Raw genomic sequence first — 20,582 nt, 5'->3', positions numbered from 1 at the left:
CTAGCTAGGAATAGGCCTGAGTCATTGGCCAAATACTGTTGTAATTAAATTAAATTGTAATTAAATTATAGTTTTTCTGTGATTATTCGGGTCTAGGTGACTGGGAAACAAAAGCACAGTCTCCTTTTATAAGACTTCTCCTTTTTCTACTTAAAAACCACTTCTACATAAACACCTGCTACTGTCTTTGTCGGATCCAGAGCCCCCCCCCCCCCGCTCCCCCACTTGCTTGTCCCCACAAGGTAATACATCTGATTTGTGCTGAGAATTTGGTGTCTGGGTGTGTTCTGTGCCAACACTAAGGCCATTTCAACTGCGAGCTTGCAGGCTCTCGTAAGGATCAGTGGCATATGAGAAGCTGCTTCTCATAACGAATGTAGTTATACGTTTCCCCTGATGTCCAAAATGCCTGCCTTCATTCTGTGTTTGCTGGTTTCCACACAGCTGTCCTATCTGCCAGCAACACTTCGAGATGAGGTTGTATGAGTTGCATCCTGAGATCAAAATGCAGATACCAATATAGTTTAACTATGTCCACCCCTGGTAGAACCTAAGTTTGAACAGGGCAAGGATTTTTGCTTGTTCTTTTTCTTTTTTTTAATCGATGTTTCTCAGGTACCTAGAACACCATCATGTACACTGTAGCTGCTTTGTAATGATTAACGAATAAATACATAAAACAAAGGACGAGTGAGTGGATCAAAGAGAACCTAGGACCAGAACTGTGAAAATTCTGGCCTTGGGATTTGACAAGACGTATTCCATAGACCCTTTCTGGGAATGTACAATGTATAAAATGAGATAGTCACGTATTTATTCAGTGAATGTCCGCATTGATAACATCATTAACATCATGGTTCACAGATTCCTCCTTTTTTTTATTTAAATTTATTTATTTATTAAGGATTTCTGCCTCGTCCCCGCAACCGCTTCCCATTTCCCTCCCCCTCCCCCGATCAAGTCCCCCTCCCTCATCTGCTCGAAGAGCAATCAGGGTTCCCTGACCTGTGGGAAGCCCAAGGACTGCCCACCTCTATCCAGGTCTCCTAACAACAGATTCCTCCTTTGCAACAGGATCCAGCTATTTTCTTCCACAGCGCGGTACCGCACCGCTTCAAAACTCCCGCCTCTCACAGGCCCCGCCCACCCGACATGCCCATCTTTAGGCCCCGCTCCAATTTTTTCACAGCCCGCCCGCAGGGCAGAAGAAGCCCCGCCTTTCCTAGCGGCAGTCATCCAATGGCCAAGATACACGGCTAGGTGAGAGCGAGGGAGCTTTAGGTGTCCGGCTGGCGCCTGACCAGAGTCTTGGAGTTCCGCTCTTTTCGAGCAGTCACTTCTCTGAGTTTCCATCTAGACAAGCGGCTCGCCGGCTGCTTCACAGTCTCCTAGACGGCTTGACCGAGGCTTCAGAGCCCGTTCGCCACGCTCCCCGGGAGCCCTGGGTCTTCACTGGCCGAGGCTCTCCACCCGTAGCATTCTGGAAGTCGTAGTTCCCCACTCTCCCAGTTTCTCCAGGGCCTAGGGGTGATCTGAGCCTCACGAGACTACGATTCCCAGAAGCGCACGAGAGACTCTGGTCACGTGGCCTCCAGGATGCGGGCTGGTGGGCGGGGCCTGCCGGTGCTCCGCAGCTGTGTGTGACAGACGGAGCCGGCGGGCCACCCGGGCCCCCAGAGACCCCGCCATGGTACGCGCGGGCGCCGTGGGGACGCATCTCCCCACGTCCAGCCTGGACATCTTTGGAGACTTGAGGAAGATGAACAAACGACAGGTAACAGAGGCTCGGGTGGGGGGCGCGCCGGGTGCACCGGGACCCGCTGCGGCTGCAGGAGTTGGGGTTTCCCCGGTGAGGCTCGCTCCGGCAAGGGCAGCTCCGTGTGACCGGAGCTCCCTGGCTTCCCGAGGCCCCGGGTTCAGATCTTCCCAGACCCACGTGTGGGCAAGTGTTTGCCTTCCTGCACTGGCTAGCGCAAACTGGGAAGGGGGAGCGGGAAGGGGAGCGCAATGGATGTCACACGCGCTTGCGGAAGTGAAGAGAGATGACTGGAGCGCAAGTGACAGCTGTCCGCGCGTTTTTTGAGGGCCACTGAGTGAAGAGGGAGCAGCTTTCCCTGTGGCGCTCCAGAGGCCTGGCTGCGCGCCGTTGCTCGGGGCTAAGAGGCAGGCAGAGGGGAAGGGAAGAACTTTCTTACCGTGGGAGCTGTTCAAGGATGACTCCCGAAGGGCTTTCTTCGGCGCTGGGGGGAGGGGTTGGTGTTCTGGGGGCGTGCATCGGGATGCGGGGATGCTTCTGCGTTCCAAGGGGTGCTCAGTCATCGTAGACCGTATCAGTGTTCCTTAAAGGATCGCAGAAGTTTCTTCTAACTTTCTGATTCCATCCGTCTTGCAGCACCGTCTGTATAGAAGACCGTTAGGGTTGCAGGGACTCCGGGGGGGGGGGCAGGGGTTGGACAGCTGGACTTCATTTTTCACTGCTCTGTAAGAAGCCCGCCGGGACAAAGTTTCTTTTTGTGCGTCTTCCCCCCCCCCCCACTTCATCTCTTACTGTGCATCATCATTTCCTCCATCAGCCCGGAAAAGTAGGATTAGGCAAGCTTCTAGGTACTGTAGCGCCCCTATATCTTGACAGATAGCAGCTGCTATGACCGACGATGACACACTGAGGCAAGAAATAGAAAAGTGCGGTCTTTCTTGAAGAGGGCAGAACATGGTGTTGCCTGATTTGGAGGACCCTCAGAGGTATTTGTTCCACTGCATGGAGGAGGCAGCTCTGAGGATGAGAGAGCACAGCTAATTTTGGGGCACATTAGCTCCCTTTCCCTCCCTCAGCCTCTCTTCTTCCTCTTTCTCCTCCCTCCCCCTTCCCCTTCTTCTCTTCTCTGTCTCCTACCCCCCTCCTTTTTCTGTAGAATTTCAGAAAAATACAGCCATATGGGACAGTTTGGTGACTTGGACTTTCTGAAGTGCTTAAGATCTGGTTGTGTCTAGCTGGGCTGCTGGGTCTCCGTGGTCTGTGTGGCTATGAGGGGTTTTAGTAGGGATTATCACTAGCTTGGAACAGCAATAACTAATGCCCCAAGGGTGGACGCTGGTCATAGGAAGAACAGCTTTATTTTAAATTTAGATGATTGGATAGAGTCTTCAGATCTTTGATACTGATTACTAATGGCTATCATTGGAGGCTATCAGAGAAGGCCTTAGATGGATGTATCAATTTCTCTCCCACTTGGCCCATTGGGTCACTTGGGTCAGTGGCTTGTTGTGATGTTTTGCTGGTCTACTAATTAAAATTCATAAGCTCAGTTTCTGTACTTTTTTTTTAATAGTTGGGAAGAACTTGTCTTTTGCTTGCTTCTTTGTCTTTCCCCTTCATAACAGGATCCTATGACACCTGTCAGACCTTGAAGCAAGACCCCCTTTCTCTACTGCTCCTGCTTCCTAAATAAGAGCCACATGCAAGACAAGGGCTCTTTGTCTCTGCAGCGAGGAAGGAAGGAAGGAGTACAGTGACTGGCGTTTTTGCGGCTCTGTGGCCAACATATCTGGCCTGAAATGTTTGCCTCAAACTCCTTGCAAGGGGCTGATTCCAGGGATGGGGTGTGGGCTTACGTTAAGACTCTGTTGGGGTTGTTATTTGGTAAGCCAAAATGAGGAACAACCCGAGGCGCCGCACAAGTGTGATGAGGTGTTTTTGGAAGGGGTTCAGCCTGTCTGCTTTTCAGTCAAAATGAATGTTTCTATTCCTGGTTGCCAAACGCGCACTCAGCTTTGTGGATGCCTTAATGGTGGGGTGTCTGAAGTATGACCTGTGGTCTTGCAGCGAGCTCGATTGCTAGCTTTTTGTGTATTTGCTGCCTCTTTAGCCTTTATCAGAGGAAGTGTTCTTAAGGAATTGATTTTATTACCTCACGGCGATTTGTTTTCGGGCACAGAGAATCATACTGGGGAAATGTGTTCTTAACTCAGAGTTCTTATTAAATAAGTGGTACAAGCTTGTAATTTGCTTTTTGTCGAGATAGAAGCTGGTGGTTTGAAAACCTATCAAAAAATTGGCAGTTCTTATTTAAAATTATGGTTTGGGACTTTCCCAACCCAATCTGTAGTTCATAACGAAACAGCTGTTGTTTATACACACCATTCTCTAAATCAGACCTTCTAAGCAGGGAAGGCTTGAGGCCAGTGACACCTGCTTTTAGAGGCTGTGGTTTAAGGGGCCCAGTTAGTATACCTCTCTTTTTGCTCTTCTGAGAATACTGTGCTAGTTTCATAATGAGCAAATAGATACAATAGCCAAGTAGTTAAAAATGGCTCATGACTTTAGTATTGAGTTATTATAGTTCTTTTTCTACTCTCATATTAATTACACCATCTTGGAACTCAGTCCAAGAATGGAGTCGTGTGAGAATTCTGAGTGCTTGAGAGACAACTCCAACAAGACGAGAGTCTTGTGACCTCAGCCTTTTTTTTTTTTTTTTTGGTTTTTTGAGACAGGGTTTCTCTGTGGTTTTGGAGCCTGTCCTGGAACTAGCTCTTGTAGACCAGGCTTGTCTCTAACTCACAGAGATCCGCCTGCCTCTGCCTCCTGAGTGCTGGGATTAAAGGCGTGCGCCACCACCGCCCGGCTAGCCTTTTTTTTTTTTTTTAACACAGAGTTGTTCTTAGAGTGTGTTTTTGTGCCCTCCCAGGTGTCGAGGATAGGAGTGAGTTCACGTCAGCTGTTGTTATTCATGTGCCTCTATGGGAAAACATGTGGCTTGCCCTGTGATTGAACAGCTCACTCCTGTGATTTCTTCTTAACCCTCAGAGTATAAGCTGTCTGGTGCTCTGAATAAAGTTGTCTCCTGCATGAGACTTCAGTCCACCTCATTTCTAGGCCCCACTTTCCCAGGTTCACAACGCCAACTAGACCGGTAAACAGCACCAAAATACCATAAGTTATTTTACATTTCTTTTCCTGTTCTACTTGCAGTTGAATCTCTTACGATCGCTTCCAATCACTTCTTTTCACCAGGTGGTGACATTGGCAAGAGACATTTTTGAGGTCTGCTTTTCTTTTGCCACATCATCTCAATGCATTTTCATGTGTTGTTACTCCTCAAGGTGATCATTTTAGTGGCCATACATACATTAGAGTTTTGAATCAACCCCTGCTTACCGTAGAAATTTTGAAGAGGTGACTTAGGGTTTCTGTTGCCATGTAACACCGTAATCAAATTCAGTTTGAGGAGGACAGGGCTCATTCCATCTTACAACGTGTAGAGCATTGTCAAGGGAAGTAAGGGCCGGAATTCAGAGTCAGAAACTGAAGCAGAAGCTATGGCAGGATGCTGCTTACTGACTTGCTCAGCCTGCATTCTACTCTGTCCCCTGGGGATCACCAGCCCAGGGGCAGCACTGCCCACAGAGAGCTAGGTCCCTCCCCCACATCAGTTATCAAGTAGGGAAATTCACCACAGGCTTGCCCACAAACCAGTCTGGTGGGGGCACTTTCATAATCGATGTTACCTCTTTCCTAGGGCTCTAGCCTGTGTCAAGTTGACGGAAAACTAGCCAGCACAAGAAGAAAATCAATGCTTGGTGCTGAAGAGATAGCTCAGTTTAGAAAGTGCTTGCTTTACTGAGTTTGACACCCCCCTCCCCCGCCTCAGAAACTCATCAAAAGATCTAGTGATGTATGCTTTAGTTCCAGGGCTGTAGAAGTAGTGACAGGCAGATCCTTGAGGCTCTCTGGTTAACCAGCCTAGTAAGAGAACCTGTCTCAAAAATCAACATGGATGGTGTCCTAGTTAGGGCTTTTACTGCTGTGAAGAGACATCACGACCACAACAGTTCTTATAAAGGAAAACGTTTAATTGGAGCTGGCTCACAGTTCTGAGGTGTCATGGTGGGAAGCATGGTGGTACACAGGCAGACATGGTGCTGGAGAGGCAGCAGGAAGAGAGAGTGACACTGGGCCTGGTTTGAGCATTTCAAAGCTCAAAGCCCACTTCCAGCAACACACTTCCTCCATCAAGGCTTTCCCTCCTAATAGTGTCTGTCACTCTTTATTACCCCATGGGGACCGTTTCCATTCAGGCCACCACAGAGGGCATCCTGAGAAATGGCAGCTGAGGTTGCTCTCTGCTTCCACACACACCCAGAAACTCAATGACTTGTAACTCTATTATCCTACGATCGCCTCTGGCTGTGCCTTGGACCACCTCCTTGTGCTTACAGTTTGCCCAAGGTCTTATTGCAGGTGACACCATTTTACTCAGTATACTTAGTGTTTGATATGAAAGTTGTTTACTCATTATTTGACATAGTGGGCTAATCTGCCATTTTCTAATTTCCCTCATTATTAGAAATGAGATTGATATACATATCATTGGAGTCTAATTTCTTATCTGTTTTAGATGGGATTCTTACATAGGAATCCCAGGCTGATAGTAATCTCCTGACATTAATGCTAGTTGAGAGTGCTTACATTAACTTGTGGTTTCCCACAGTGTAACCTTTGGTACTAGTCCTGAGTGTTAGAATTACAAAAACTGAAACTTTGTATTTGCAGGGAAGGAGAGGGAGGATTATGGGTTTGAACCTTTCAAGTGTTTACTTGCTGCTTATACTTCCTCACTGGAAAATTACAGCTTTTAAGTTTTAACCTCTTGTTGGCAGTCTAGTTTCCCTATACTTGGTTTGTTTGCATTCAGTGTTTATTAAAGGTGTTTGTCATTATTTAGCAAATTGAATTCTGACTGTTGCCAGACCTGGGTTGAATATTGAGAACGCAGTTCTGAACAAGGTGTGAAATGATCCTCGCCATTGTGAAATTCACAGTCTAGTGGGAAAGACAAGGAGGGGAGTATGTGTCTAACTGGTGATGGATGCTGCACGGTGGGAACGTGAGACTGGCCTACAGCAGAGACTGGCAAGTTCCAGTGCTTCGCCAGCTTTTAGAAGGTTTGATTGGCACACAGCCATGTAAGTTCTTTTAGATATTGTCTGTGGCTACTTTTGCAATCCAATGGCAGAGCTAAGTGGTGTTGATAGTTATGATGTGGCATATCAATCTAGACTATTTACTGTCTGGCTCTTTAAATGGGAAGTTTGCTGACTCTTAGTCTAGTACGCAGAGGAAGGCTTCCCTGGGGCACCGATGCTAAAAGTGGGACTTGAGAATGAATGAGCTTTGGATAAGCCAAGAGTCCAGGAAAAGCTTTCTGGGCAGAGCACACCACTGGTAAAGGGCTCGAAGTAGAAAGGCATGTGTACAGTTTGAAGCACTGATAGATAGCACAAGTGTGGCTGGGCTTGGTGAGTCTCACCGGCTGAAACTGGGGGTGAGGTTATCTGTCAGGCATGGCGCGTCTGAGGCCGTATTAGAGAGTGGGCTGCAGCTGAAGGGCTTATGCACAGCACAGGGGTATCCAGATGACCCTGAAAGCAAGCTTGGCTGTGGAGTGGGTTAGAAGACTTGTAGATGCTCTTACAATGGGGCTCTGTTAGTGACTTGGTGAGAGTAATGACAGCAGAACTACTTGGCTGCTCAGAAAAGGTACGGCCAACTCTGACATGAGCTATTTGAGTTACCTTTAAAGAGTCACACTACTTCAGGTAGTTGGGAACCTCAGTCTTGGGAGGAGTTACCATGATGGTGCTGATGGCAGCATTTGAAGGTTCAGGTGGAGGAGGAACTGGCAGGGGGATGAAATGTTCAGAATGGATGGAGTTTCTACCTATGACAGCAGCTCCTTTGAGACCTTTGACCTTGAAGGAGAAGGGACATCAATAGCTGGGGTGGGGGGGTGGAGGTGTAATATGGAGGAAGAATTCATGGTGAAGTGACATAAGCTGATTGGAAAGGAAGATTTGGAACAGTGGGTTAGTCCCTCCCCTTATCCCCCGCATCAGAAACTCTCAGTGGATGTGCAGGAAACATGGATGCTGGTGTTTCCTGTCATGGATTCAGTTGGACTGCTTTCCTAAGCTTGATCATGTGATTCCAATGTTTAGATGCTGTTGAAAACCAGTAGTAAAGTACAGTGGCCCTTGTGGGCACAAGCTAGTAGCCTGGGTGTCATCTGGAAGCTCCTTTGCAGTGCTTCCCTCAGGCCTGCCAGATGATTGCAGTGTGGAGTGGAGCTCCACACTCGGGAGTCAGGACCCTTCCCTGCTAGGCCTTCCTCAGTGTCCTTGGCTGCATTTCTGCGGGCCATTTTAAAAACACATTTTGTTGTATATTAAACATTTATTAACTTGTCACTTTATGGGGTACCGTGTGACCTTTCAGTCATGTTTACATTGTGTAACCAAACCAGTGATTAGTGTATCTGTCACTTCAAACATTTATCACTTGTTTCTGCTAAAGCTTTAAAAATCTTGTCATTAAAAAAAAAAAATCTTGGTGTCATTATTTTTTTCAGCTGTGTAGTACTCCATTGTGTAAATGTTCCGCATTTTCCTTGTCCATTCTTTTGTAGATGGGCATTTGGATTGTTTCCAAGTTCTGGCTATGACAAACAATGCTCCTATGAACATAGTTGAGCACATGTTCTTCTGGTACAATTGAGCATCCTTTGGGTATATACCCAAAAGTGATATTGCTGGGCCTTGAGGAAGGTTGTTTCCTAATTTTCTGAGAAGTCGCCACACTGATATCCAAAGGGGCTGTACCAGCTTGCACTCCCACCAGCAATGCAGGAGTGTTTCTTTTACCCTACAACCTCTCCAGCATCAGTGTTTGTGATCTTGGCTATTCTTACAGGTGTAAGATGGAATCTCAGTGTTGTTTTGATTTGCATTTCTCTGATGACTAAGGATGTTGAGCATTTCTTAAGTGTCTTTCAGTCATTTTAGATTCATCTGTTGAGAGTTCTCTGTTTAGGTCTATTCTCCATTTTTTAAATTGTATTATTTGTTCTTTTGATAACCAGTTTCTTGAGTTCTTTGTTTATTTTGGAGATCAGACCTCTGTCTGATGTGGGGTTAGTAATGATCTTTTCCCACTCTGTAGGCTGTTGTTTTGTTTGTTAACCATGTCCTTCTGAAAAGCTTTACAGAAGCTTTTCAGTTTCAGGAGGTCCCATTTATTAATTGTTTCTCTCAGTGTCTGTGCTGCTGGGGTTATATTTAGGAAGTAGTTCCCTGTAACAATGCGTTCAAATGTGCTTCCCACTTTCTCTTCTATGAGGTTCAGTGTGGCTGGCTTTATGTTGAGGTGTTTCATCCATTTGGACTTGCGTTTTGTGCATGATGATAGATATGGATCTATTTTCATTCTTCTACATGTTGATATCCAATTATGCCAGCACCAAGCTAGAGAACATCATATTGAGCGAGGTAACACAGACACAGAAAGACAATTTCACATGTACTCAATCATAAGTGGGTTTTAAACATAAAACAAAGAGAACCAGCCTACAAATCACAATCCCAGAGGACCTTAGAGAGACTTATATAGATCTAATCTACATGGGAAGTAGAAAAAGACAAGATCTCCTGAGTAAATTGGGAGCATGGGGACCTTGGGAGAGGGTTGAAGGGGAGGGGAGAGGCAGAGAGGGGAGCAGAGAAAAATGTATAGCTCAATAAAAATCAATTAAAAAATCTTGTCATTATCTCAAAGTATACAGTACACCACACTGAGATCGAGTCCCAGAACCCCAAACCAGTCCATTTCTCCTCATTGTTTCAGCTAAAGTTAAATTAGAATATTTGCGGAAATGATGTTCAGAGCCCTGTGATCTGGCTCCTGTTCCATACTCACTCCAAAAGGAAGTATGCAAAGCTGATAGAATCTTCAGATGGGATTTAGCTTAGCTAATTTCACTTCTTCTGAAGCACACTAAAAGGAGATGTTTAGTCATCAGCTGTTTCAAGATAGGGAGTCCAGGGGAGGAAACAAGATCACCAGGTTCTAGGAGCTGGAAGACAGATTAGAAAATGGTAGCTGAAGTAGTCTGAGAAAGTAAAAACGCCGAGAAGCTCTGGGGAAGCTGAGTAAAGATGCTTCCTGTGGCGCAGAATCCTTGAAACTCAATTGCTTGTAGCAGATGTCTCTAGAAATGAAGAAGGAAAAGAGGAGAGGCTGAAGAAGATCTCCTCTTTTCCCTAAAATCGAGTCATGTGAAATACCCATTCCTACCCATTCCACTCAAGGGGCTTCTTTTCCCGGATGGAAGACTGAAATTTTATCCCCTGCAAAGATAAACAAAAGTATGTGGAGTAAAGGCTGCCAGGCCTGTGGAAGGTGTTGGACATCAGTGTGCACATGTCGTGTGCCAAGGATCGAAAGCTTAGGTGAGAGGCAGAAGTCCTGAAGGAACAGCCCACAGCTGTCAGTGTCCAGGTACCTAGGGCATACAGAGCCAGGCAGGAGGGAGCACTGAGTCAGAGATACGGCCTTGAAGTAGTTTCCATTCCAGGGCAAGGGAAGGGAAGAAAGTTGCTGGAGATGGGTCAAGAGTTGAGTCAACAGCATCCAAATGGTTCTGCAAATCATCTTGACACTTTCAGGGCTTGTGGTGAGGAAGACTGAGGCAGATAGGTACCAAAGTCAGGTGCCTTCTTACATTGCAGGAAGGGCAGAGCCTGAGGAACTTGCCTATTGGGTAGTGCTAAGAAGGCTAACTTTAGTTTGTGTGGCCACATGAAGGATGGGGGGGCATCCAGATTACAGTTCAGCTACTGTTGGAAGGGAGTTGGGATGTGTACAGATGTTGGTTTGCCCTTTAGCCTCCTGGGGTTGACAGGTATGGCAGACAGCTGGGGCAAAGAAGAGGCTGTACCTCAGCACACATGCAGGAGTCAGGGTGAGCCCTGACCTGTTGACTTTTGTGACTCCTGTACCTGTGTTCTTAACCAAATATTTACTGCTCACCCTTTGAAGTATTTATAGAGCATTTAAACAAACATGTATTTAAGTTGTGTCAGAAGCAGAGGCCTACTGTTTAGGTTCCATTTGGAGCTGTTTAGCCACGGGCAAAGGCACAGTTTAGGAGAAGTTTAGACGTGCCAGACTCCAGGGCTGCACAGCTCTAAGCTACATCTGTACTAAGCTGCAATAGAAGCTGCCAGTGGTTGAATTCTGCTAGGAGAAATGTTTAGTGTTTGAGGTGCTAGGGAACCCCAAAGCTATAACCAACCTCCTTGGGGAACATCTTCAGTCCATTTGAAACCAAGTGATCATCTTTGGGAGCCAGAAAGAAGATGCCTAGGATGCTCTGTCCAGTGTGTCTGAGGTCATTAGGCCCACTGCTGGTGGCAGTACCCTCTTGTTGTACAGGGTTATTGAAAGTGAGGGTGTGTAGCAGTCACTTGGGCAGAGTCCATGGCTGATCAAACTGGTCAAAGAGATAGCTGTTTCCTCCTCTTTTCTCACTGACTTGGAGTTGTTATTTGGAAGGCTTATCCAGTAAGTAAAAGTTGAAATACTACTAGTCCTAAAATTATACCTTGTTAAATTTTGTAAGTACATCCAAACTCTGTTGTGTGAATATTGGATATTCTGCCGTCAGTTTTCACTTTGGATTTGGCCTTTTCGTTCCAGCTCTACTACCAGGTTTTAAACTTTGCCATGATCGTGTCTTCAGCCCTCATGATATGGAAAGGCTTAATTGTTCTCACGGGCAGCGAGAGTCCCATCGTGGTGGTGCTGAGGTAAGACCTGATCCTGGTCCTCATCCCATCGCACTGATTCCCTGTGCCTTGTGTGACAGTCGTGAGTTCATATTTTATTGGGATAAAATACTCAAGCTTCTTTATTGAAGGTTATTGAGTGTGTTTTGTTTTCTGATATTTATTGAAAAATGCTGTCTTTTTCAAATGATGTTTTAGAGTAGTGGTTCTCAACCTTCCTAATGCTGCCACCCATTACTACAGTTCCTCATGTTCTGGTGAGGAAAGTATTTTCGTTGCTACTTTATAACTGTAATTTTGCTACTTTTATGAATTGTAATGTAAATATCTGTGTTTTGCGATGGTCTTAGGTGACCCCCTGATAGAGTCATTTGTCCCCCAAAGGGGTTATGACCTACTGTTTAAGAGCTTGTTGATGCTGGTGCTTTTAGTGTATTGGAACAACAGTTCAACAAAGTGGGATAATGCATTGTTGGTATACAAATTGACCTTTATACCTAACTAGTTTAAAATGCTAAGCAATACCCAGTAGAACGAGCGTGTGTCCCTCCAGTCTCCTAGAGTCAGATGTCGATGGCCTCTGGCTCCTGGAGACTGTCATGCTTATGAAAATATATCTCTATGCTTTAGAAGAGTGAATATTGCCAACTTTGTGCAGCTGTAAAGTTATTCAGGGGAGAATCTTCAGTCCATTTGAAATCAAATGGCCCTGTTTGGCAGCCAGCAGGTGCTTCATGGCGCTTTGTCCAGTGTGTCTGACATCATTAAGTCTCTACTGTTGGTAGCAATAGAGCCTCTTTGTTGTTTGGGGGCAGAAGGGGGGCAATTGTGGTCACTTGATGAGTCATAGCTAACCAGTCCAGGAACCAAGGTCACACTATGGGGCTTTTGCTCCCAAACCAGTGCCTCTCCTTCGGGCTCTGCTGGGCTGCAGCTGTGTTTAGACTTCCCCAGGGCACCTTTGTGTGACTAGCCAAGGAATGGATTTGCGGTGTTCATAATTGTACATGCCTGAAGAAGTGTAGCTCACAGAGGAGCAGCAGGATCCTTGACTCATCAGTGTTGACACTGTTTCAGGAGTGCCCAGGGGGCCCTGTGGCGCATGAGGAGTGAGAAAAGGACCAGGCTCCTGGATCCTGGACCCCATAACCCTGCTTCACTTTATGTACTTAGATGGTTATACTTCTGCTCAGAGACTGTTCAAAGGGATGATAGCTTGGAGGGGTTTTTCTTTTGTTTTGAAAGAGGGCTTAGGATGTCATTTATTGGCAAAGCAAGTTAAGGTCCTGAGTTTTATCCTTAACAAGGGAGCTGGGGGAAGGAAGCAAGGGAAGAAAGAAGGAGAAATAAAAACCCTCAAGCCTTTTTAAGAGAAAGGGGCCAGGGATGGATCTCAGTGGCTGAGCATCTGTGAGGCATGTGTGAGGCAGTGTGCTCAGTCTTCAGATGCAAGAGGGAGAGGAGGGCTCTAGATGGACCCTCTTACACAGAGGCCCATTGAGGTCAAGTCTCAAGACTCTAGATGGACCCTCTTACGCAGAGGCCCATTGAGGTCAAGTCTCAAGCATTTCAAGATTATTTTTGGTAGAATAACACTGGATCAAAGATTACCGGGCTCCCTTCAGATCACACATGTGCACACAGGTATTTCTGTGAGATTGCAGTACACAGGGACTTTTAACAACAGCATCCTTTATAGTTGTAAATGGTCTGACTTGAAGTCATGAGCTGGTGAAGTCCTTGTGTCTCTTAGAGGCCCCTAGCCACAGAAGGATACCTGCAAGTTAATGCTCCTGACCTTGGAGAATTGCTGGATTACAGTGCCCCCTCTCACTCCTGGTATTTGGAGGGCGTGTCTTTTGTCAGTACAATCCATTGTCACGACCTAGAGAGTTTTCTAACGTTGCCTCCTTGCTGGTGGCTTTGGGAAATTTGTTGAAGAAATAAAGATGAAGCCATTGATGGAGAAATTAGGCATTTTGACTGTTGTTCTGTAAAAGAAAACAAAAGTTTGAAGCACAGATTGCTTTCAGAGGAGGACACAATGAGAGTCTGTGTTGGGGTCAGTTTGTTTTGTTCAGCTGTTCTCTTTCTCTCCCTTAGTTCTGTCGTCAGCCCTTTCCCCTTATACTCAGCACGGGTTTCACTTTAACACAGAACCTCACAGGTGCTCAGTGGCAGGCCACGTATCTCCTCCCTGCCTTCTGTCTGCAGGGAAGCTTGTGGGCACCAGCACTGGGTGGTGGGAAGGAGGTCCAGTGGTGAACCACACTCTCCTTTGAAGGCCCCAGGGCTTCAGTTAGCCTGTTTCTTTCTCCTTCCTAATGAGCAGCACTAGCTCACCTTGGTTGCCCAGCTCCTCTGAAGTCCCATTTATAGTGCATATTCTTGTCCTATGCGTGACATTTAACTCTCAGTTCCCAGCAGACTGCAGTTTACCTCAACTGCATCAGACATCTTGGCATAGACTTGAACTATTCCCATAGAGATAATGTGTCGCCTTCCTCACCAATAATATGTGTCAGCATCGGGCTCTTGTAGAACACGGCCAAAGGTTGACGCTGCAAGGGGCCAAACAGGTTCAGATTTTGTTCCCGCCCTTCGCATGCTTTAGGACAGAGCCTGCTCTCGCTAGATTCATTTGTTTCTCATCCCTTGAGAAGACCTGCAGTGTTGTGGGTGCTGAGGCTGGGCATGAAATGAAGGTCCAGTCCTAGACATTAACCAGAACTAACAGTGTGCATTTCCGAATGAAATATGTTTGTGGAGGTGGGACTGTTTTTTAAGGCCATAGTAGGCAGCTTTTACTTCAGAGTGATACTATTCTTGGTTCAGCTCCAAGGCGGTACTCGTTCAAGGAGGGAGAATAGACTGAGAAAAGGAGCTGCCAGTGCCCTCCCCATGTATGACCCCAACCTCAGTAGAGGCTTATTTCCTCACTGGCCATTTCCTTATCTGATGGGGGGGGGGCGCCAGGCTTGGCAAGCAGCACCCTTGTGAACATGGATCCAATGATGGCTGGGAGTTTACTTTGACTACCCTTTGGACACTCGGTACCACTGATGGTGACTTTGTGTTTTCTTCCAGTGGCAGTATGGAGCCGGCCTTTCACAGGGGAGACCTGCTGTTCCTCACAAACTTCCGGGAGGACCCCATCAGAGCTGGTGAAATAGTTGTTTTTAAAGTTGAAGGAAGAGACATTCCGATAGTTCACAGAGTAATCAAGGTTCATGAAAAGTAAAGAGGCTTTATTTGTTTTTATTTTGGTATTGTCAATTTCGGTGGATGGTTTTAAAGATTAGCGAGAAAATCAAAAGATCCGGATTTGTTCTCATTCTGCTGTTTATTAACTGGGAAACTGCACTAGTGACCTGACTGGGTCTGTAACCTGGGAGGGCTAGTGTTTCACCCCCCCTCACAGTTACTTCCAGGGCGATTACGAGACCTAAGTGAGCTAATGCTTACTAAAACATGTAGAAACAGAAAACAAACCCAGATTGCTGCACAAATGGAAGGGACTGTTACATTAGCCGTCTGAAGGAGTCTCAAAAAAAAAAAAAAATCACACTAACCAGATTGATTACTTTGACACCAGAGTTTTCTTCTGACATGTAATAACGCTAGCTGTTTCTCTGTGTCACTGTGGCGTTTTTAGCAGTAGCTTCAGCCCTCGGTGGGTTAAAAACCTCCTTTCCCAGGGCACCTCATGATTTGGGCATAACGTGTCCTGTATCAGCCCCCGCTCCCAAGCCAGCCTCACCTTTAGGTAGCAGGGATGGCCTAAGACCTTAATAGTGTCTGCTTTTTTTTTTTTTAATGAAAACATTTAATTGTATCTCAAATACAGGAAGTTTTCGTGTGGAGATTGACCTTTTCTGTACTTGGTGTGCACCTTTGCCTTTGTGCAGCTTTCGTATTAGCATTTTTACGTACATGGCTTATAACATTAAATCTAGATATGTATGTCTGTGTTTTCAAAGACGGTGACGTTTTCACCATGGGGGGAGGGGGTGAGAAGGACAAGGAGAGACTGAGAGTGACTTCTGGTGTTGGGTACTCAAGCCCTTCCGCTGCTTCTAGGGCTCCATGGAATACTCGCTCCATCACTCTGGCTCTTTGGCTAATCCAGACTGAGTACAAACTGCTTGCACGCAGGCATTGTTTGAAAGGTGGCGTGCTGTCTACTTGCTAACTTCCCGAGGAAGAAGCAGGGCTGGTGTGACGGGACTTTCACCTCATTTGGAGGTCATGTCTAAAGATGAAGACGTGTTCAGCCTTGTGACAGTGACGACTTTGCTGTAATGTCCACAGTTGTGACAGGATGTTTGCCCTCTTGAGTCTGTACAACCATGACTACAAATCAGCTTGTTCCTTTAGCCACGGCTTCAGATGCTTGCAGGCTCCAGCCTCTCGCCTCATTCTGATGGTGCCTGTTTGCATTTGTCTTTCCGAAAGACGAAAGACCCTCTATAGCCGCACAGCCCTACAGATTTGTGTTTCCGGGTTTACAGTGAGTGCCCGTTTAGAACACGTAATGAATCCCTCCTGTCTGCTGACTGCATTTGTCTGATGCCATTCGTGAGTGTTTCCCTGCAGATGGGATTTACACCACTGTGTTAGTGGTGAAGGAAGTAAAGCATTAATAGTTGTACATTCGGTAAGCTTAAGGTCCGTTACAAAAAAGCACGGCCACATTTAAATCTCCTTATCCACAAAGCAGTGTGGTTTGGGCAAGTTTATATTAGAATAAGAGTGAGAGCCATCTTACCAGACTTTTCTGTGAGGGCTGAGGATCAGTGATAGTTCACGTGCAGGTCAGCAAGTCAACGTCCGCTGATTTCTGACTGAATCAGACTTGAGAGGAACAACCGAAGTAAGTATGGAAAGTTCATTGCCAATTCCATTTTGGAGTGCTGTGGACGTGGACAGGACCTAGTCCCATGATCTTGCCCACTGATGAATGACACTAATACTCTTGTTGTTAAGTACCAGCCCTAGTTACAGTACCAGGACGCCTGAGTAAAAGGTGACGTTGTGTGCCGGTGGTGCGTCACTACCTCCGCACTGCCCCTGTGTTTGCTTTGTGTTTCGGTTGTCAGGGTTACTTGAATGTTTTAGAATTTAAGTCCATGAAATTGTCATTAGATCTGTGCTTCAGCTCGGTGGTTATCCGTAAGCAATCAACTTAGACCAACGAGAGGTCAAGTCTTCCTCAACTGCTTTCTAAATACTCGTGTCTGGCTGTAATGTCTGGGTTAAACTAATATGTTTTTAATGATGCCGTGCTGAGAATGACTTCTGAGAGGACGTCATTTTGCTTTTCAGGGATAATGGAGACATCAAATTTCTGACTAAAGGGGATAATAATGAAGTTGATGACAGAGGCTTGTACAAAGAAGGCCAGAACTGGCTGGAGAAGAAGGACGTGGTGGGACGAGCACGAGGGTGAGGATGAACTTGTTGTTACAGATGCTTCAGACAGCAGGGAAACACTTCAGAATGAAGAAACCAAACTTGTAAGACAATAGAATCATTTGTCACAAGCCCGGCACATCCGCAGTGTTGTAAGCAGGTCTGGGCTGTGCTTGGGAGACTAATGAAGAAAACCTAAGCCTGGACTATCCAGTGAGGTAGATCCTGTCTGCAACAAAACATGTTCAAGGGCTGGAGAGATGGCTCAGTGGTTTAGAACACTGGCTGCTTTCCCAGAGGACCCAGGTTCAATTCCCAGCACCTCCATGGCAGCTCCAGTGTGGGTATCTGACACTTCTTTTGGTCTCCTAGAGCACTGCACACATGGCACAGACACAAACAGGAAATGCACTCTCACATAGAAAATTATTAATTTTTTTAAAAATTTATTTATTTATTAAAGATTTCTGTCTCTTCCCTGCCGCCGCCTCACATTTCCCTCCCCTCCCCCAATCAAGTCCCCCTTCCTCGTCAGCCCAAAGAGCGATCAGGGTTCCTGGGTCTGAAAAAGCCTGGGATAAAACCGGACTCGCTGAACATAACAGACAATGAGGACTACTGAGAACTCAAGAACAATGAAAATTATTAATTTTTTAATGAAGAAAACTTCAAGCTATCCAGGGACCTAAAAGCTATAACTGAATTGGAATATACTACATATATTTTGGGTTTAATTATTTTCCAAAACACACCTTCACCTAAAGATTAGTTATTTGTGGAGGGCTGGGTTAAATGCCAATGATTAGAAATCTTCCAAGGGATGGGCTCTGCTTAGCATCTCAGTGAATGTCCTGGGCATTCTCCCAACAGATGTGTGCATATGTAACATAGTTTAAGTGGAAGGGTTGAGTCTATCCAACAGTAAGTGGAAGTAGCGTTCTGTGTCAAATCTACATTTTTACCCTTTAAGTGGCTAAGTGCTGTTCTTTTGGCACCCATAATTTCATATGCAAGCACCTTGGAAGACTTTTTATGATAGACATTGGATTATTTTATATTTGCTTCTCACAATTAGAAAGTTTTGTGGTAATTTTTTAAATGCATGATTATTTTAAGAATTAATTATGATTAACACTGTATAGAATGCATCTCATTTTAAAAATTAGTAAAGGAGATGCTGCCCCTCTCTCACCAACCCATTTATAATTGTTAATAATAAGTCAAGTTTAAAACCCTTGCTAGAAATGTCTACTTGCTATCTCAGTCTCGCTAGCTACACAAGGCAGTCCAGACAGCTTCTGTGTGTGAGGTCATCATCCCTAATCAGGTGGTGACATAAGGGCTCATCCCACACTGTTGTCCACTTCCTGCTGGTGCACTTACTCAGGTGTCTGCAGGGAGACAGGGCAACTTCCTGCTAGCCAGTACAGTCTTTGTCGAGATCTTCCTGCCTCTGCCTCCTGAGTGCTGGGATTAACGCCCCCCCCCCCCAGCCCCTTGTGCAGTCCTGTATTTCTAATGCTGATGAAGATCACAGACAGGAGAGAGGCAGAAGCCACTGGGTGTTGACTGGAAGGTGCTGTGGATGTGGCACCTGCTTCTTACTAGTACAGACAGTGGGGCTGGAACACACTGTTTCAATATTGATGCTAAACTTGTGGCCAATCACTGCTCTGAACCGTCCTCTCTGGGACCATGGTCATATTTGAGTGTGAGTTACAGGATCCACGTTTGCATTCATTTCTCAGTAAACTCATTTGTTACATTTGAAAAGCACTGAAATGAAAATCATGATGATTATCTAAGCTCCAGATGATTTTCTGTGTGTTTTCAAGCTTTGTTGTCTGGTTTCTTTTCAGGTCATATAAATCTTTTGCTTTTGTTTTTTTGAAGCTTTTTCTAGTAACTGTTTTTACATAGGCCACCTGAGAATACTTTTCTTCCTAAAAACAAAATCAGCTAGATTTATAAAATTTGCTTATCCTACTTGTACAAATGACTCAGCTAATTATCTTAACAGTACCAAGAACAGCTAGAGAGCTTTGCTGGTCAAACCACTTAAAAACTTGTCCAGTCTTTAGCTTCGTGTGTTTTGCCAAGCCTTGAGAAAGGAGTGAGCACTAGTGAGGCAACCATGGTGTACCTGGGAAGACTGGTGTCATGAGGCCAGTGTACAGAGCAGTAAATGCTGTATCATCATATAGGAAACAAATTTTATATTTCTTGCTTTTTATTCCCACAATTTAGGTTCTTACCTTATGTTGGTATGGTCACCATTATAATGAATGACTATCCAAAATTCAAGGTAGGTATTTATGTGTGTGTGTGTTTACTTATGTTTTTAAATGTTGGAGCTTTTACCTGTGCAATTGTGAATAGGAAGTCATTGTAAAATGATTTGTTATTGGTTTTTCTATGGTTCATTTGTAGTTTACCCACAAATTAACATAGTAGCCTAAATTATTAGCATTTAGATTAGTTATTTAAAACAGCTACTTTTACCTTTTATATTAACTGTGCTGTGAAATGGTGCTTATAGGATTGTTGATTATTATGGAGAATTTTCAACCTAAGCTGAAGTAGCATCAAAACCCTCATCATATTTATCAACCACTGCAGCAAAAATGGAGTTTCTATTTTAGGGAATCGCTTGAAAGACAATAGGAAGCCTATAAAGGAATAGGCATTCACTGTGTTTGTCAGGTATTTGATCCTGAGTCATCCGTGCGTGCTTGGGTCTTTATTCAGTGTGCTCTGAACAGCTCATTTGGGGAACAAGGGAGAGAGGTCATCTTTTGAGTCTGTCCTCACTCTAGCACTGAGCAGGCTTCATCTGAATACACTGTGAGCCCGAGTTTATGTGTAGACCTCACGATGATTTTCCATTGTGCTTTCTTTACAGTATGCTCTTTTGGCTGTGATGGGCGCCTATGTGCTGCTAAAACGTGAATCCTAACACGAGAAGCAGTTCCTGGGACCAGATTGAAATGAATTCTGCTGAAAAAGAGAAAAGCTAATATATTTGAAATGTTCCACTTTCTGTATAAAGGGAAACTAGGTGGAGACGGTTTTGTCTTGTCCAAATAAATGATTCACCAGTAAAGATGGCTTCCTTTTGTGGCCTCTGATTGGAGTCTGCTCAGTCTCTGAGCGGATGGAGGTAGTGGCTCATGGGGTCGGCAGCACTTCTAGACACTGGGCCGTGCGTCGGGGCCTGGCCTGTAGAGGGGGCATGGCACTGTCCACATGAGACATCCAGGGACTGATTTCAGAGATAAAGTTCCACGCTTACAGAACGATGTGTCTGAGGGAAACAAGCTCTTTGAATAGGATGACTTTTTATTCATTCACACAGAATCTGATAAACAAATGAAGTTGAATCTACAGCCTTTTAGAAGGAGGAGATGCAATCTGCTTTGTTTTTGTGATATATTTTGGGATGGTTTGTGCAGCTATTTAAAGCATTCAGCAAATTATAAAAACAGCACGGAAGCTGGAGAGATGGCTCACTGGTTGAGAGAGCTCACTGCTCTTGCAGAGGAGTAGGA

The 20,582-nt window shown here is 45.3% G+C and overlaps 1 protein-coding gene across 1 annotated transcript; it reads left to right on the top strand.

The window, feature by feature from the left end:
• Nucleotides 1–1,587: 1,587 nt before the first annotated feature.
• Nucleotides 1,588–20,137, top strand: Sec11c (SEC11 homolog C, signal peptidase complex subunit). The gene is made up of 6 exons (XM_041639235.1): nt 1,588–1,774; nt 11,534–11,643; nt 14,710–14,859; nt 16,948–17,067; nt 19,282–19,339; nt 19,937–20,137. Exons 1-6 carry the CDS (start codon nt 1,688–1,690, stop codon nt 19,988–19,990), a joined length of 579 nt encoding a protein of 192 aa, XP_041495169.1. The 5' UTR covers nt 1,588–1,687; the 3' UTR covers nt 19,991–20,137.
• The last annotated feature ends 445 nt before the right edge of the window (nt 20,138–20,582 follow it).

This window comes from Microtus oregoni, unplaced genomic scaffold (assembly GCF_018167655.1).
Source record: "Microtus oregoni isolate MIOR12 unplaced genomic scaffold, Mior012 000057F_ref0000458, whole genome shotgun sequence".
NCBI lineage: Eukaryota > Metazoa > Chordata > Mammalia > Rodentia > Cricetidae > Microtus > Microtus oregoni.
This window is presented reverse-complemented; position numbering and strand designations above follow the sequence as displayed.

Coding starts and splice junctions, on each gene's coding strand:
- Sec11c (XM_041639235.1), top strand. CDS start 1,688: ATGGTACGCGCGGGCGCCGTGGGGACGCATCTCCCCACGTCCAGCCTG. Junction 11,644..14,709: donor CCCATCGTGGTGGTGCTGAG/GTAAGACCTGAT, acceptor GTTTTCTTCCAG/TGGCAGTATGGAGCCGGCCT. Junction 19,340..19,936: donor ATGACTATCCAAAATTCAAG/GTAGGTATTTAT, acceptor CTTTCTTTACAG/TATGCTCTTTTGGCTGTGAT.